A 16,470-nucleotide genomic window follows, 5' to 3' on the forward strand; every position below is an offset into this window, starting at 1 on the left:
TTCCCTGGGAGACCTGCCCCAGTGAGCAAGTGAAAGAGACAATTCTTTCTAGCTTTTCAGGACTTAGTCACTTCCCACCGCCACCAAGGGCGGGAACTCTTCCTCCTGCCTCGGGGGGATGTCAGACTTCTCCGTGGGCAGCTGAGCAGCCCTGGGGGATTTTCATGGCCCCTGAGACGTCCAGCCAGCTGGGGATCTCATTTCCATAAGCATCCAGGTGCTCTTTTTCCACTGTTAATAAAAGATGTGTTCAGCTGACACCTGAGTGGGGATGAGGCTCTGTTGGAGTGACAGATGGTTGTGCTGCTCTGACTAACAGAGGAAGAACCCGGCCCTGAGGGAGCAGGGAGAAGAGACTCAGACAAACAAGAACCACTGCCTGGAGCGGTACCTACAGCCCAAATCATAGCCATTTAATCCAACATATTAAAAATTCACAATTCCTATATGTAATCAATATAAAATATTAATCACTTATTTCACATTCTTTTTGTATTGTCTTCAAATCCGGTGTTCATCTTGCACCATGCGTGATGATTTAAATTTAAATAAATTAATATTTAAAAATTCAGTTTCTCAGTCACACTGATGGGGAAAATAAGACATTTTTGGGGGGCTTTTTTTGGTCGCCTGGTATTCTATAACAGCACTAACTGCTTTTCAAGTGCTCAGGAGCCACAGGTGGCTACTTTGTTAGTGCAGATTTAGAGCATTTCCATCCCAGAAGGTTCTGTGGGCCAGCCCTGGCCTGGAGGCACCCCAGGGAGCCATTTTCCTGCAGCTGCATAGGAGACAATGAAATAATTTGCAGGACAGTGAGTAAGCTCTGCCAGGGCCCTTGTAAGGGTCTGTAAGGGTTTGTGCAGCCAGCATCTTTACTATGCCTGCTGGAGGCAAACAGAGTTAAAATAAAACTGCCAAGTTTTTCTACATAACAGAGGGGGAGGCAGTTGACTTGAGCCATGAAGAAACTGAGGTGTGAAAGAAAGCAACCAAAGAACTTGTATGCATGTGTGTATGACCCATGGACACTGACAATGGGTGGTGAGGGCCTGAGGTGGGGGACAGAGGTGGGCTGGAAGGGGTCGATGGGGGGGGGCGGGCGGGAAAGGGGCATATGTAATACTTTCAACAATAAAGATTTTAAAGAAGAAAGAAACTCAGGTGTGAGAGGAGCTGGGGAAATGTCTTTATAGAGAGGAATGGGGAAGGGGAGTGCCACCCCAACCCTGTGGCAGAAACACGGAAGAAAGACTTGGGGGAAATGGTAAGTGTGGATGGGAGTTTTTTAGTAGAAAACCAGAAGTTAGGCAATGTAACTCCTGTTCTTATCTCAAAACTGCAGTAGACACTCAAGAATCATAAAATGCTGGTGTGCCAGCCGTCATATGGACACCGGAGAAGTGGCTGAGTTGAAAACAGGACTTAGGAGTGTGTGTTCATGGAGTATCGTCGAAAGCTTGGCCCTGTGTTAGGCATTTGGGACACGTGAGTAGCTGAGACAGGCCCCCTTCCTGCTCTCTCTCCGCAGTGTGAGTGTGCTACACATGGAGGGGTTCTGGGTGCTTAAAACCCGAGAGGTCTGAGTCTGTTGAGATTGGGGGGGGTCACAGAAAGCCCCCCAAGGAAGGCGTGTCTATGTTGGGCCGCGAGGGAAGCACAGAAGCCACCAGAAGGGGTGGGGGTGAGACAGAAGGGGCAGCCAGGCAGTGGAAGGGTGGAGCGCAGGCAGGAGCACCAGGATTCTGTCTCTCTGGCCTGGCCCAGCTCCTTGCTGGCCAAACAGCAGAGTCTCAGTCAACAGTCCCGGCTCACGCTGGTCTTGACTGTAAGGGCAACTCCCCCGTCTCTCAGCACTGTGCTCGTGCTGGGGACAGAGGGGGCCAAGGAGAGTGGGTGGGTGAATCCCCTTCCTGTGAAGCCCCCTTGGGGCAGAGAGGAGGAAGGGACTTGGAGCCCATCAGGAGGAGCGGAGCTTTTGGACGGTGAGAGGCCCTGGCCGACCATCTGCTCACCTGAGCTCCGTAAGCTTCTTCGCCATGGGCCAGGGCTTGTTGCGCATGTGGGTGATGAGCTTCTTCTTCTCTTCCACCTGCTCCAGGATCCTGGCCAGTTCCTCCTCAGACAGAGACTCCCCAGCAGAGGCGCTGGAGGCCAGGGAGGGCGATCTGGAGGAGAGCCAGGGTAGAGCAGAGAGTGAAAAGGAGGCGCGTGTGGGATCAGAGGAGCCCATAGTAAGACAGGTGGGCTGTGCACCAGACACTCACAGCTCTGACCACCCTAGCAGGCCTGCGCCTGCTCAGAACCCCTCAGTGACTCCCACCTCCTGTAGAAGAGGCCTGTAGCTCTGTCCTGTAGCTCAAGGCACTGGGAGGAAGGCCTCCCCAAATTCTACTTCTCCGAGTCCTCCCCACATACCAGACTCTAGCACCGTGCTGTCCAATAGAAATACAATGCGTGCCACATACTGTAATTTTAAATTTTTTAGTAGCCCCATTAAAGTGCTAAAAGGAAATGGGTAAAATTAATTTTTAATAATGCCTTTTATTTAATCCAATATATTAAAAATTATAATTTCAACATGTAATCAATATAAAAATTATTAATGAGATATTTTCCATTCTTTTTGTATTGTCTTCAAAGTTTGGTGTTCGTTTTGCACTCACAGTGCCTGTCAATTCAGACATTAAATTTTCATTAAACATATCAGATCTGTATTTGAATTTCATAAAATTTATAATTGAAAAAAGTAGATTCATCTACCTCAATTTTTTGAGACGTACTTAAAAGTTTCCCAACAAGCCCTAGCTGGTTTGGCTCAGTGGGTAGAGCGTCGGCCTGCGGACTGAAGGGTCCCAGGTTTGATTCTGGTCAAGGGCAGTAAAATAAAAAAAATAAATAAAAATAAAAAAGTTTCCCAACAAATGATGCAAGTAGCAGAATGTCATTTTCTTTTGACATTTGCATCTGCATTGACAAAAGTTTGTCTTTTTTAAAGAAATGCTTTGGCTTTAAAGTAAAATTGATTTCAAAACTATATCTGTCTGTCCAAGTTAAGTAAATTTACTAACTCTTGGGTCAGCTCTATATTAGCATCCAATTAAAATTAAATTGAATGGGACATTTAGTCCCTTGGTCACACTAGCCACATTACCAGTGCCCAGCATGTGGCTGGTTGCTGTTGTATGGACGACACTGCTGCAGAGAGCGTTCTGCTGGACACCCTGTTGTGTGATGACCCTCAGCCTCTCATGGACAGGACTATGTGCTCAGCTGCCACAGAATCCAGATTCTTGTGTGTGCTCCTCACCGCCTCCTTCTGTCATAAGAACAGTGACTCTCAGCTGAGTTTGATTTAATCTGATCAACTTAGTTTAATTGGATCAGAAGGTCACAGTTCGATTCCTAGTAAGGGCACATGTCCAAGTTGTGGGCTCGATCCCCCAGTAGGGGGCATGCAGGAGGCAGCCAATCAATGATTCTCTCCCTCTCCCTATCTCTCTTAAATAAATTATATATATATATATTCTCCCCTACTAGTCTGTGAGCATCTGGGGAACAAAGCCGAGGCTTTTTCATCCTCTGTGCCCTGCCATGGGCATGGATGAGTCCTGGTCTGTACCCCTTACTTTGCATCTGCCATCCAGACACTGGTGGTCCGTTTAGGATGGTGCAACTTCCCTCTAAAGTTTGGAACACTCCAAGGCCCATTGACAGTGCATTCAAGTTCTCTTTAAGTTGTTAAGGGCACTACTCATCCTTTACCCGCTTAGCTCATGTCCAGGGACAACCAGACAGTAGACAAAAGCCCTAACAGCCAAGGAGGGCTGACATGGGTGACAGGAGGAATCAGTGGCCGGTTTGAGGGCCTGAGTTCCATCTCTGTAAAGGTGGAAAGGCACCATGGCCGATGACTGGGGGTGTGGGTGAAGAAGGTTCGTTGGAACCTGGGGGAAGGAGTGTCAACTTCACCATGATCCTAATACCTCCACTGTTTCAAAAGCCTCCCCACCCATTACCAACAGGGATTCTTCAAACATCTTGAGAAGTGAACAATGCAAAAAGGGGAGGCGAAGAGAGGGAGCTGTCCATTCAAAATTGGGAGCAAAACATGGAACTCAAGTTTTGACTTGTCAATTCTGTAAGCTGGTTCTGTTCATCAACCCACGTGTGCTAGTGCTAATGAACAAAGGAAACAAAACAGATGAAGCAAACCCCAAATCCTCGAACTTCAGAGCTGGTGGAACCCTTGAAGATCTTTTAGATCAATGCTGTGTTTCACAGAAGAGGACACAGGTCCAGATCAGGGAAATGGTGTACTTAAAGCTCTCCTATGAGTCCTAAATCCAATTTTGTTCATTTCTATCAGCTCCTCTGCAAGAGCTGTGGCAAGTCACCCGCTGGAATCAGGAGACTTGGAGTCTTGTCCCACCCTGCAGCCTCACCTCCCCACTCGGAGCTTCCACTTGCTCTGGTGTGAGATGAGGTGTTGAGTGGAGCGTGCCCAGTGACCACTCCACCTGGATGGCCATGATTTCCCCCCAGGTTCTGCCCCAGATTCGGAGAGGTGGGCAGAGGCAAATAGAAGCAGGAGAAGAGAGCAGGGGCAGCCTGTTTATAAGGTTGGCGGGGGGGGGGGGGTCCTCATCAGGAGAGGGAGAAAGATCAGAAGAGGGAAAGCACGATTAAAAACACACCTGAATCAGAGTCACAACACACCTGTGTTTCTTCAGTTGCTTCCACATCTCCTTCTTCGGCACCTCCTTTTCCTTCTTTGAGGATGCTCTCTGCTCCTTAAGGGAAGCCCTCCCATCCCTCTTCTTCCTCCCCTCTCGGGTCCTCTGGGCTGTGCTCCGCTTCTGTTTCCCCAGCTCTTCTCGGTGTCTCCTGTGCTCTACCTGCTTCCTTTGGGGGGAGTCTGGCCTTGGGCTGCCCTTGGCCCGCTCCTGACCAGCAGGGCCTCCGCACCTGCCTGTCACACCCTCTGCTTTGGGGGCCGGCTTCCTGGAGGGTCTCCTCCCAGACCTGTCACCTGCAGGGGCAGGAAAAAGACAGGTCCCAGCTGTGAGAAATCAGATGTTCAAGATGCTTCTTGGAGCTTGTTGGCTCCAAAGGCCTCTTTTGGAGCCTCTGGTCTTGGGTGAAAATTAATGTCTCCCTCCTTTGACCAGTTGGCAACCCTACACACTCTTGCCTATCCTCGGGTAGAGATCCAGGCACATGCCTTTCTTCTTTCTCGGTGTGCAGTCCCTTGGACTCAGAGCTGAATCATCTCCTGACTCCCAGGGTCAAGGCCAAGTCTGGGCCTCTGTTTGGTAAGGCTGGATCACTGAGGCAGGAAGGACCCAGCTGGCTTCATTCGCCAGGGCTTTTGCCCCTCATGTGCCCCTGCCTGGCATGAGGGAAAAGATAGAAGGTGAGAGCAGCAGGTCCTGTTCCTCAGCACGGCTGTGCAGGCCACAGGTTCAGTCAGGAGGCAGAGGGAGAGGGGAAATGTGGGCGAGAGCCTTTGTTCTAGTTCCAGAGGGAAGGAATGGATGAGGTAGAGTAAGCAGGGTTAGGGATGGCTGGTTTGAATAATTTCAAAAAGACCCAGAATAGCCTACATAATATTAAAGGAGGAGAACAAAGTTGGTCAACAGACATTATCTAACATCAAGATCTACTATAAAGCTATAATAATCAAGACAGTGTGGTGTTAGTGAAAGAATAGACAAATACACTAATAGAGCAGAATAGAGAGGTCAGAAAAAGACTCACATAAATGTAGCCAACTGAGCTTTGACAAAGGCAGTTCAATGGAGATAGTATGTTTCACCAGATGGTGCTGGAAAACTGGACATTGCATCACATGCAAAATAATAATAATAATAATAATGTAGACACAGACCTTATACCTTTCACAAAAATTAACTCAAAATGGATCATAGATCTAAATATAAAAAGCAAAAGATAAAACTCCCCAAAGATAACAGAAGAGGATACCTAGGTGATCTTGGGTTTTGCAATGACATTTTGAATCCTAAAGCATGATGGATAAGTTAAAAGAAAAAATGGACAAGTTGGACTTCATTAAAATTAAAAAGTTCTGCTCTGCAAAATCACTGTTAAAAAATGAAAAACACAACAATAACACAACAACAACAAAATAAAAATATAAAAAAGAAACGAAATGAAAAGACAAGTCACAGGCTGGAAGGAAACATTTGCAAAATGCATATCTGAAAAGAATTGGTATCTAAAGTCTACAAAGACCTGTTAAAACTCCACAATAAGAAAATAGATCAATTTAAAAATGTGCAATGGATCTCAACAGGTACCTCTCCAAAGAAATACACAGATGGCAGATAGGTATAAAAAAGAAGCCAACATCATATGTCTTCAGGGAACTATGAATTAAACCAAGAATGACTTGTTAGATGCCTAACAACATTAATTGCTAGTGAGGATGTGGAGTAACAGGAACTCTCATTTATTGCTAGCAGGAAGGAATGCAAAATGTTACAGCCACTTTGGAAAACAATTTGGCAGTTCCTTACAATGCTAAACACAGGTTTCCCCTAGAATTCAGCAGTCACACTTGTAGGGGTTTATCCAAATGAACTGAAAACTTAGGTCCACATAAAAACCTGCACACAAATGTTTACAGCAGCTTTACGTATAATTGCCAAAAACTGGAGGCAAACAAGACGTCCTTTAATAAGCGAATGGATAAGTAAACTGTGGTGCATCCAGACAACAGAATATTATTCAGTGATCAAATGAGCTATGGAGCCCTGAAAAGACACGGAGGGACCGACCTTAAATGCATATTCCTAAGTGAAAGAAGACAGTCTGAAAAGGCTATGTACTATTTGACATCTGGGAAAGGCAAAACTATAGAGATGATGCCCTGGCTGGTGTGGCTCAGCTGATTGGAGCGTCATCCCGCACACCAAAAGGTGGCAGGTTTGTGGGTTCGATTCCCGTTAGGGCACATACCCAGGTTGTGGGTTCCATCTCCGATTGGAATACATATGGGAGGCAACTGATCTCTCTCTCTCTCTCTCTCTCTCTCTCTCTCTCTCTTCCCTCCTCTCTCTCTCTCAAATCAATAAGAAAAAAGCATGTCCTTGGGTAAGGATTTAAAAAATATTTTTAAAAACACCCATGGAGACAATAAAAAGATCAGTGGTTGCCAGGAGTGGAGGGGGAGGGGAGAAGGGATGCTAGGTGGAGCACAGAGCATCTTTTTCAGGGTGTACTAGTCTGTGTGATATTGTAATGGTGGATGCATGACATTATGCATTTGTCAAAATTTGTACAGACAACACAAAGAGTGACTCCTAATGTAAACTGTGGACTTTAGCTAATAATAATGTATTAATATTGCTTCATCAGTTGTAACAAATGCACCACACTGATGCAAGATGCTAAAAATAGGGGAATCTGGGGGGGGCGGGGAAGGAAAGAAGATTGTATATGGGAGCTCTTTCTGTTTTCTATGCAACTTTTCTGTGCATCTGAAACTGATCCGCTCAGGCTGAGGAGTGACCACAAGGTGAGAGTGAGAACTGAAACCATGTACCCCATGCTCAGCCTGGACATAGAGCCCAAACTACACGTTAGTGTCTGTATGAAGATGACTTTGTGCTATGCCTGTCTTCATTAGCATGGCTTTATTTTTCCAGGAATTTCCTGCCCAGGCAAATGGCTCATTACAGGATTTTACCACAGATCCGTCACCTCTTCAATGAAATGCATCACAGACAATTTGCACCCTTAGATTCTTTGAAAGCTTTGCCTCAAAATCCTAGCCTTGCTATTTATCATAATTCTTCCCCAATCCTAAACATGCCCCCACTTTGAAAGACCTGCCTTGAATCAAATTTTCAATTCTCAATAAATTCTGACTTCCCTGCCCCGCTGAGACAGTGCCAAAGCTTGCCTGTAAGCAACACATCAGCTTTGTCTTATCAACAGGCTGTGTTCTTCATACTTAGGGAGCCAGCTTTTGACAATAAATTAGATAAACGTATTTTGCTTTTAAAAAGGAGAAATAAACAGCTTACTAAAGAAAGAGGCCATGGAAATAGAGAGTCATGAATTATAATTGGGAGGGTTGAAAACGCCTCTCAAAGAACTGATGTTTATGCTGAATCTTGAAGGATGAACAGGACTTTGCCAGGAGAAGAAAGGGGTAGAGACAGAGAGGGGGTGGTGGTCAATGGTGGAGGGATTGTGAGCCGAGGAAACAGGGGATTGAGGGCTCTGGTGGAAATGCCAAGGGGTCTGGGCATGGGTTACCGAGGCAGAGCTGAGTCTCGGGTAAGATCCGGTGCTGGGGTGGGACTGGAGAGTAGGGGCTACTCAGAAAACAGTACATGCCCATGGGCAGTTGGATTGGAATCCGAAGGGTGAGGGTGTGATACTGGCGTGTGTTTTGCAGGTCGTGGCCTGCATCAATGGGTCATGCTAGCTGCACTGAAGGGGCTGTAGGGCGGGGACACTGGCTCCCAGTCACTGCAGGGCAGGCCCTATGGGCATGTTTGCTTCACTTGCTGTGAAGGCAGGAAGAGGCATCAAGCAGGACAGCAATCTCCACTGGGACTTGCTTCCCAATTGCTGCAGTCGCTTCAGGGACCTATGAGATCGCTGGTGTAAAGAAGCACATTGGAAAGCACTGCGTGCTATTTACAGACTCAAAGACAGGAAGCACATGGTGTGTGTGGCAGGCAGGCTCTCTTCGCCCAGTCCTGCCCTAACCGTGTCTTCTCCTTCTCACCTCCTGGGGGAAAAGGGTTGTGGGTAAGACACTGTAAAGAAAGATAATTTGGTCATAATAATAATCCATCCACATTAGGAAGCTGGTCAGTATCAGCCAGTGAGAGATGGGTTGTCTTGTAGATGCTCGGCTCCCTCTTGGAGGAGAGATGGAGCCAGAAACAAATCCTCTCCCTCCAAAGACATGGGAGGAGGGTGAGACTGTGCGTGTCGCCGCAGCTGCGACCCCAGGAGAGCCCTAGCACTGAGCCGGGTGGAGGGGAGCCGGGTGGGTGCAGAAGGGGAAGGACTGTGGAGAACCAGACCCAAGCATCCCGCAGACAAGGAGTGGAGCTGGCCCTCCCTCACCCGGCCACAGCGAGGCGCACTTTCTCATGCTCGCTCTCATGTCTCTGCAGGGAGCTATGGGCTGGATGGGGTGGCAGGTGGGGTAGGGAGGAGGGACAGTGACCCGGGGGCAGCTGGAGTGTTGAGATGCCAGTGGTGCCTTCGCACCGGCTCCCTCCTGCCCAGAGCCCGGGCTCCCCTGCCCATCCCTTTGTCATGGAGCTGACTCACCAAGGACTCAGGCCCCGGGCAGTGGGGGAAAATGGGGGACAAGAGGGAAGAACTTGGCAGAGGAGGCAGAGGAGGTGGACCTTGGAGCCAGCTCCCCCACATACTGTGCACCAGGGTGGGGGCCAGAACAAGTCCCTTCCCTTCAAAATGGGGTGGGGAGATCTCTCCCACCCCCCAAAGTCCATCGCTCCCCAAGATTCTGCTTCCTCACCTGCAAGGGGGGCCCTGACTGGGATGTGAGGAGGAGAAAATGGCATCGTATCCACAGCACGTCTCATGGTATGAAGTGAAGGACGGCCACCCTGTGGGCAGGGCTTCTGCCCTCCTGATGGCAGCGAGGGTCTTCTCTCCAGCCTATGAGGTCCTCAGAGCAGGCCACCCCCTCTGGGTAAGCCCTCGTGGCTCACATTCTGGATGAGAAGAGGATGAGCACCCACTACTGCTGGGGTTTGTGGAGGTTAAAAGAGTGTGCGGCTGGAGTCTGTGCCTGGGTGTGAGTCCTGACACCACCCTACCCGCAGGCTGGTGAGTGCTCACTGCTTCCCAAGACTCATCTCAAAGTGTCATAACTCTGGGCATCTTCCTGACCCCTGGGGCTGTGGGCAGGCCCTCCCTGTGCAGCATCCGGCCCCTCTCCAGTTAAACCTCCTGCTTGGGGAGTTCCTTACGAAGACAGGGAGGAAGGAGGATGGAAGAGATGGCGGCTGGGCTGCCCCCCCTCTCCAGTTAAACCTCCTGCTTGGGGAGTTCCCTACAAAGACAGGGAGGGAGAGCAGGAGGAAGGAGGATGGAAGAGATGGCGGCTGGGCTGCCAGCCTGCGTGGGCACTGCAGGCTCCCCGGGAACGAATCACCACCTCACCTGTGCCTGGAGAGCCGCTCCTAGGCCTTCCTCTCGCTCCACCTCCTGCTGTAAGAGACGGACGGGTGAATGGATGGCCTCTGGACAGGCCCCCTCCCTGGGCCACCCCCATTTCACTGTGGGAACCCTCCGCCGGTTCACAGCTGCCTCAGCCCAGAACCCGCTCCCATTCCTAGTATTTTACTAACAAGCTCCGGGACCCCCAGTCTTGACATTTCTCTGACACCCTGGAAAAACCATGAGGTCAGAACATCCCCACAGCTCCCTGCCCCAGGCAGGCAGACAGACACAGACAGCTTGCCAAAGAAAGGCAACTCTGACCAAGACAGCAGGAGACTGAAAGACTGCGGAGGGCTCTGCCTGCCTCTGCCGCTCAGCGTTAGCACAGGTGCTGTACGTGGCTCTGCACCTGTCATTTAAAATCCCTCCGACAGTCCTGAAGGGACGGTGGCTGCCTTCACCTCCCCGAGGAGGCAGGGAGGGTCGGATAACCAGCCTGAGGTTGCTCAGCAAGCAGGCGGCAGGCCCTGGACTCAAACCAGGTCCCTGTGTCTTGAAAGATCCTTTCTGCCTCCCTGTCCCCTGCGGCTACCCAGGAGCCCTGGGGGCGGGCCCCGCAGAGATGAGGACGGACTCACCTTCCTCCCCCAGGCCCTGTGGCTGGTGGCTCATGGTCAGGGCTGGCTGGGCCCCCGCGGCTCAGGGGGCTTGCAGGTCCACACACACCTGTAGCCTGGGGTGGTTTCCTGTCCTCATGGCCGCTGACCTCCCTCCCTCGGCCCAAGGACAGCCAGGGCTCTGCGGCTTGATTGGGGTTGAATGTGGAGGTAGGTGAGGTGTGGGAGAGAGGCAGGAAGGAGCCGAGCCCTTCAATCCGGCCATACACTCCTCAGTTCAGGTTTCCCTGGAGAGAGGCGGCGTGGCCTCACCTTTCAGGCATCACTTACAACAGAGGGGCCCGGAGCTGCTGCTCTTCTCCACTTGCACGGGGCCAGTGGAGGTGTGGGGAGCACCCCAGGGTCCTTCCCTCTATCCCGTCCCTGGTTGGAACCAGGCACCAGGGAAGTTCTAGGACGTTTGTGAAAATGATCACCAGGGCTCTGTTTATTTTATTTTATTTTTTAAATATTTTATTGATTTTTTACAGAGAGGAAGGGAGAGGGATAGAGAGTTAGAAACATCGATGAGAGAGAAACATCGACCAGCTGCCTCCTGCACACCTCCTACTGGGGATGTGCCCGCAACCAAGGTACATGCCCTTGACCGGAATCGAACCTGGGACCTTTCAGTCCGCAGGCCGAAGCTCTATCCACTGAGCCAAACCGGTTTGGCCAGGGCTCTGTTTAAAACGGATACCCAGTACACCCCTGGGCATTTGCATCAGGAAGTCGGGCAGGGCCCAGGACCCTGCACTCTGAATCCTGATGTAAGGAGTCCTGAGCCCACAGGGAACCGTTCCCACCCTGCCTCCTGCTCACTGATGGCAGCGCTGCCCACTGCTGCCCAGCTTCAAAAAAACGGCAGCTTTGGCTGCTTTGAAAACCATGACCAGAGCCTCAGAGTAGACTCTGGAGGAGGGTCACAGGCCCCAAAGGGCGGGGTTCCTAACCGGGGGTCCCTGGAACTGAGAGTCGTGGATGGAATCTTGTGGGTCTGCAAACATCACGTTTTTATTTTTCCTGTCCTTTAACTGGAATTTAGCATTTCCCTAAAAACGTGTGATTCTGTTCCCAATAGAAGTCAGATTTTTCATAGCACATTGAGCTGTTGGAACTACCTCAAAATATCACGTATGCTGATCGCTGCTTTAAAATGATGATAGTCACAGACCCGCCACTAGATCTTGCTGTTTAATTATTAGGAAGCACGTGTGTCATTATCTGAAAGATTCTTAAAAACTATTTGATACCTATTTCAGGATCCTTGGTCTCCTTTGTAATCTCAGTATTTTATCTTCCGGATTTAAAATCAATGCTCTGACCAAAGTCTATGGCTCTCACCGGGATTCTGTGGCACAATAGGATTAAGAACCTGCCCCAAGGCAAGTCTCCGGTGGGTGTCGCAGACAGCCCCAGCCTCCAACCCTCCCTCCGGAGACCCTGGAGACCTTGGTGAAGGGCAGGGGCAAAGGAACCACCACATGTGATGGCCTCTGAAATGCACTCACAACCCTCCAGCTTTAAAACTTTTCTCTTTGTCACCTGCCTTTCTCTCTGATCTGACAGTTCCTGCCCCAGGGTGCAAAGACAGCGAGGGACTCTCACTCTCTGTCCTCTCCCTCTACAACTGGGGCCCTGGGTGCCTGCAGCTGGCCCCTCTCCCAGCTGGACAACCCCACTGCAGGGCCCCAGACTGGGCAGCAGCAGGCAGCCTGCCCAGAGCAATGAGTGGCTTCCTGCTGAGGGCGCTCCCAGCTCTCCCGCCCCCTCCCGGGTCCCCTGATGAGCGAGGACCCTCACAGCAGCTCTTGGCCCTGCCCTTCCTGGCTCGCTCTTGTGAAAGGAGGAAGGCGTCCTACCCACCTTCGTCTCCGTCTCCGGAGGGTTCCGTCATGTTCCAGCCCCAGCCCTGTCTGCACGAAGGAATACACCACTTCCCTGCTTCCCACAGAGAACAAGGAGCACCCACAGGGCCAGAGCCAGTGGCAGGCACAGGGCACCATCAGGGGGAAAAGCAGAGGACCCTGGTGGGTTTATACTCTCTAAGGCGGCTAGGTTTGGTCTGTGGTGCCCGAAGGGGGAGATTCCGGAATTAAAGAAGTTCTTCTCTCTCACAGCAAAGCCCGTATGGGATTCCAAATCCACGTTTGGGAGTCAAACACTGAACACAGAGTATTTTGCTCTATTTGTCACACAGCATCTATATAAATTCCAATGCTCCTGGAGCTACATACACGTTCAGGGGAGCATGAGGTCTTAGAACGTTGGAGGCAAATGAGAGTCTGTCCTCATCTCGGCGGGGCCCATCCGCAGGGTTCTGGGGTCTTGCAAGGCACAGGGATGCGGGTTTGAGCTATTTGCTCAAGGAGTGAGGAAAGAGAATGACATTGATATTTTAAAACTCTTATCCTGCCCTGGCCAGTCGCTCAGTTGGTTGGAACATCCTCCTGTCCACGAAAAAGGTTGCAGGTTCCATTCCTGGTCCGGACACATACCTGGGTGGTGGGTAAGATCCCACACAGCCTATGGAAGCAATTTGGAACATGAGCTTGGAAATCAGAGTCTAGTTTTGCATGATCTTATGCATGTTATTTATGCTTCCCAAGCCTCGCTCCCAGCTCTCCCGCCCCCTCCCGGGTCCCCTGATGAGCGAGGACCCTCACAGCAGCTCTTGGCCCTGCCCTTCCTGGCTCTCTCTTGTGAAAGGAGGAAGGCTTCCTACCCACCTTCGTCTCCGGAGGGTTCCGTCGTGTTCCAGCCCCAGCCCTGTCTGCACGAAGGAATACACCACTTCCCTGCTTCCCACAGAGAACAAGGAGCACCCACAGGGCCAGAGCCAGTGGCAGGCACAGGGCACCATCAGGGGGAAAAGCAGAGGACCCTGGTGGGTTTATACTCTCTAAGGCGGCTAGGTTTGGTCTGTGGTGCCCGAAGGGGGAGATTCCGGAATTAAAGAAGTTCTTCTCTCTCACAGCAAAGCCCGTATGGGATTCCAAATCCACGTTTGGGAGTCAAACACTGAACACAGAGTATTTTGCTCTATTTGTCACACAGCATCTATATAAATTCCAATGCTCCTGGAGCTACATACACGTTCAGGGGAGCATGAGGTCTTAGAACGTTGGAGGCAAATGAGAGTCTGTCCTCATCTCGGCGGGGCCCATCCGCAGGGTTCTGGGGTCTTGCAAGGCACAGGGATGCGGGTTTGAGCTATTTGCTCAAGGAGTGAGGAAAGAGAATGACATTGATATTTTAAAGCTCTTATCCTGCCCTGGCCGGTTGCTCAGTTGGTTGGAACATCCTCCTGTACACGAAAAAGGTTGCAGGTTCCATTCCTGGTCCGGACACATACCTGGGTGGTGGGTAAGATCCCACACAGCCTATGGAAGCAATTTGGAACATGAGCTTGGAAATCAGAGTCTAGTTTTGCATGATCTTATGCATGTTATTTATGCTTCCCAAGCCTCTGTTTCCGCATCTGGAAAATGGGGATAAGAGGTTCCTCTTGGGACTTGTGAGGGATTGAAATGTATGAAGGCAGGTAAAGGAGCCTGCACAGGCCAGAGAACACCAGTAATGGAGAGCTTGTCGCTTGCCTACCCTTGGAGGGAGCGGGTGGGGGCAGCTGCATGCTCTGGGTCCTCCTGGACCTGGTTTATTTCCCCTCGCTCCACGTTCTCCATCCATACCTCTGTGTGCCTGTGGTAGCCATGCAGGGGCCTTGCCTCTTCTTTGTCAGGAAGATCCCAGGGCTAGTGCCGTGCCAGCCAAGAAACTCTGCTTACCTGTCAGCAGGGAAGCCCCTGGACTCAACCGGAGCCAGAACCCACGAACAGCTCTTTCAGAGGCTGTGCTGGGCAGCTGAGCCCATTCAGGCTGGCTTTCCACGCTGAAGCGATACTTTTTAAGGCTTTGGGCAGCATCTTCCTACCAGAGGGGGGAACCTTGTCTGAGAGGAATAACGACACCGGGTGTCTTGGGGTCATCTGCAGCCCCCCTCCTGCTTCTCTTGCTGCACTGGTTTCACATCCCTGCACACCGTATTGCCTTCTCCTTGCACCCCTCCCACTAGAGGACCTCGGGGGTCTCACCGGCAGGAATCCAATACCTCCAGGGATGGGGGCTGCTTACTCCCTCGTTAGCTGTTCTTTTCACTGACATGCACACTGGCTTGTGGGTGGTTCATTCTGGTGCCTGATTATGAAGGATTCACAAGCACAGAAAACTCATCACTGGAAGCACCCAGCGCTCCCCTCCCAGGCGGCCGGGCACACACACAAGGTTTGGTTGTTTGGATCCATGGAACCTACGCCAGCCCCCAACCCACTTCCCATGACGCTTTCATCGTGTTGACCACACCTGACAATTTGAATCTCTCCCTCCCTCCCCTGTGTTCCTTTAAGTGTGGAACAGGCCTTGACCCTCCACAACGCCAGGAAAAGGGGTGCCCGGTTTTGTTTGGGGAAAGGGATCAGGGGAGACCTCCAGGAAACAGTGTGCTGAGCTGAGGTTTAAAAAATGAGAGGAGGCCAGCGGAGGGCTTCTTGGGCTGAGGCAACAGCAAGAACAGGGCCATGTGTCCTGTGGTGTTGCTGGTGGGTAAGTTTGAAGTGAGGCCAGAAGGAGGGCGAGGCCAATGGGCCGGCTGGAAAGATTGTGGAGACTTGCAACTGTCTTATAAGGATACAGAACCCTTGTTTTTGTTTGTTTGTTTGTTTGAACTTTTGTTAGTCCTCACCCAAGGATATTTTCCCATTGCTTTTTAGAGAGAGTAGAAAGGAGGGGGAGAGATGCAGAGAGAGAAACATCAATGTGAGAGAGACACATCGTTTGGTTGCTTTCTGCACACACCCTGACGAGGGCCAGGTATCGAGCCTACAACCTAGGTATGTGCTCTTGACCAGAATCAAACCCAAGACCCTTCAGTCCGAGGGCCAACGCTCTATCCACTTAGCCAAACCGACTAGGCCAGAACCCTTGATTCCATAAGGATAAAAGTCATCTTTCAAGGATACAAAACTCTGAAGGGTTTTGATCCATGGCACAACAGGTCTCAAACGAACAGAGGGTTAGAAGCAGGTGAGTCATAACCTCTGCAGGGCTGAGTCACTAAATCCTAACAGTTTTGCCGTTGGATATGGAGAATCCGAACACAATATCCGATTGCGACTACCAGTGGGAGAGAACAGGTATCCTGCCTGTGGCCTCTGGTGGGTCCAGGGCAGGTGGGGTAGCCACAGCTGTGCAAGGTCTTTTCGGGTGGCTGGCTTGGGTGTCCCAGTTAGAGTGGTGTCCATATTTATCAGACTTCTTCCTGTGGAACTCCGAGCCCACTGAGGATGACTCAGCACTTTGACAAATGTCTGATTCTGCTCACATTCTCCTTGCACCAGTGCTGTCTGCTCTAGGGTGGGGGATCCACAGGGACTCGGACACACCCCTTCCCCTGGGGCAGGTGGCAGATTCCTTTGAGAGGATGAGACCACCAAGAGACTTCCCGTTAGATGACAAGCTCTGCTTCTTATTTGGGGCGATGCAGCAAGGTCAATAGTGCATTTCTGAGAATAAACTATATCCCAAATAATTGTCTGGTGGGGCCTGGTGTCTGAGGAGATCCATCAAGCCTCTG

The 16,470-nt window shown here is 50.7% G+C and overlaps 1 protein-coding gene across 1 annotated transcript in view; it reads right to left on the minus strand.

Moving 5' to 3' along the window:
• Nucleotides 1-10,854, minus strand: part of TMC2 (transmembrane channel-like 2) — a 50,720-nt gene extending 39,866 nt beyond the window's left edge. Inside the window, exons 1-4 of the mRNA XM_005874721.2 lie at nucleotides 10,821-10,854; nucleotides 10,183-10,230; nucleotides 4,720-5,032; nucleotides 2,016-2,168 (exon numbers count right to left, since the gene is read on the minus strand). Of these exons, the coding sequence (XP_005874783.1) occupies nucleotides 2,016-2,168; nucleotides 4,720-5,032; nucleotides 10,183-10,230; nucleotides 10,821-10,854 (548 nt within the window). The remainder of the gene's footprint in view (nucleotides 1-2,015; nucleotides 2,169-4,719; nucleotides 5,033-10,182; nucleotides 10,231-10,820) is intronic.
• Between the last annotated feature and the right edge of the window lie 5,616 nt (nucleotides 10,855-16,470).

Source organism: Myotis brandtii, unplaced genomic scaffold (genome assembly GCF_000412655.1).
Source record: "Myotis brandtii unplaced genomic scaffold, ASM41265v1 scaffold45, whole genome shotgun sequence".
Lineage (NCBI taxonomy): Eukaryota > Metazoa > Chordata > Mammalia > Chiroptera > Vespertilionidae > Myotis > Myotis brandtii.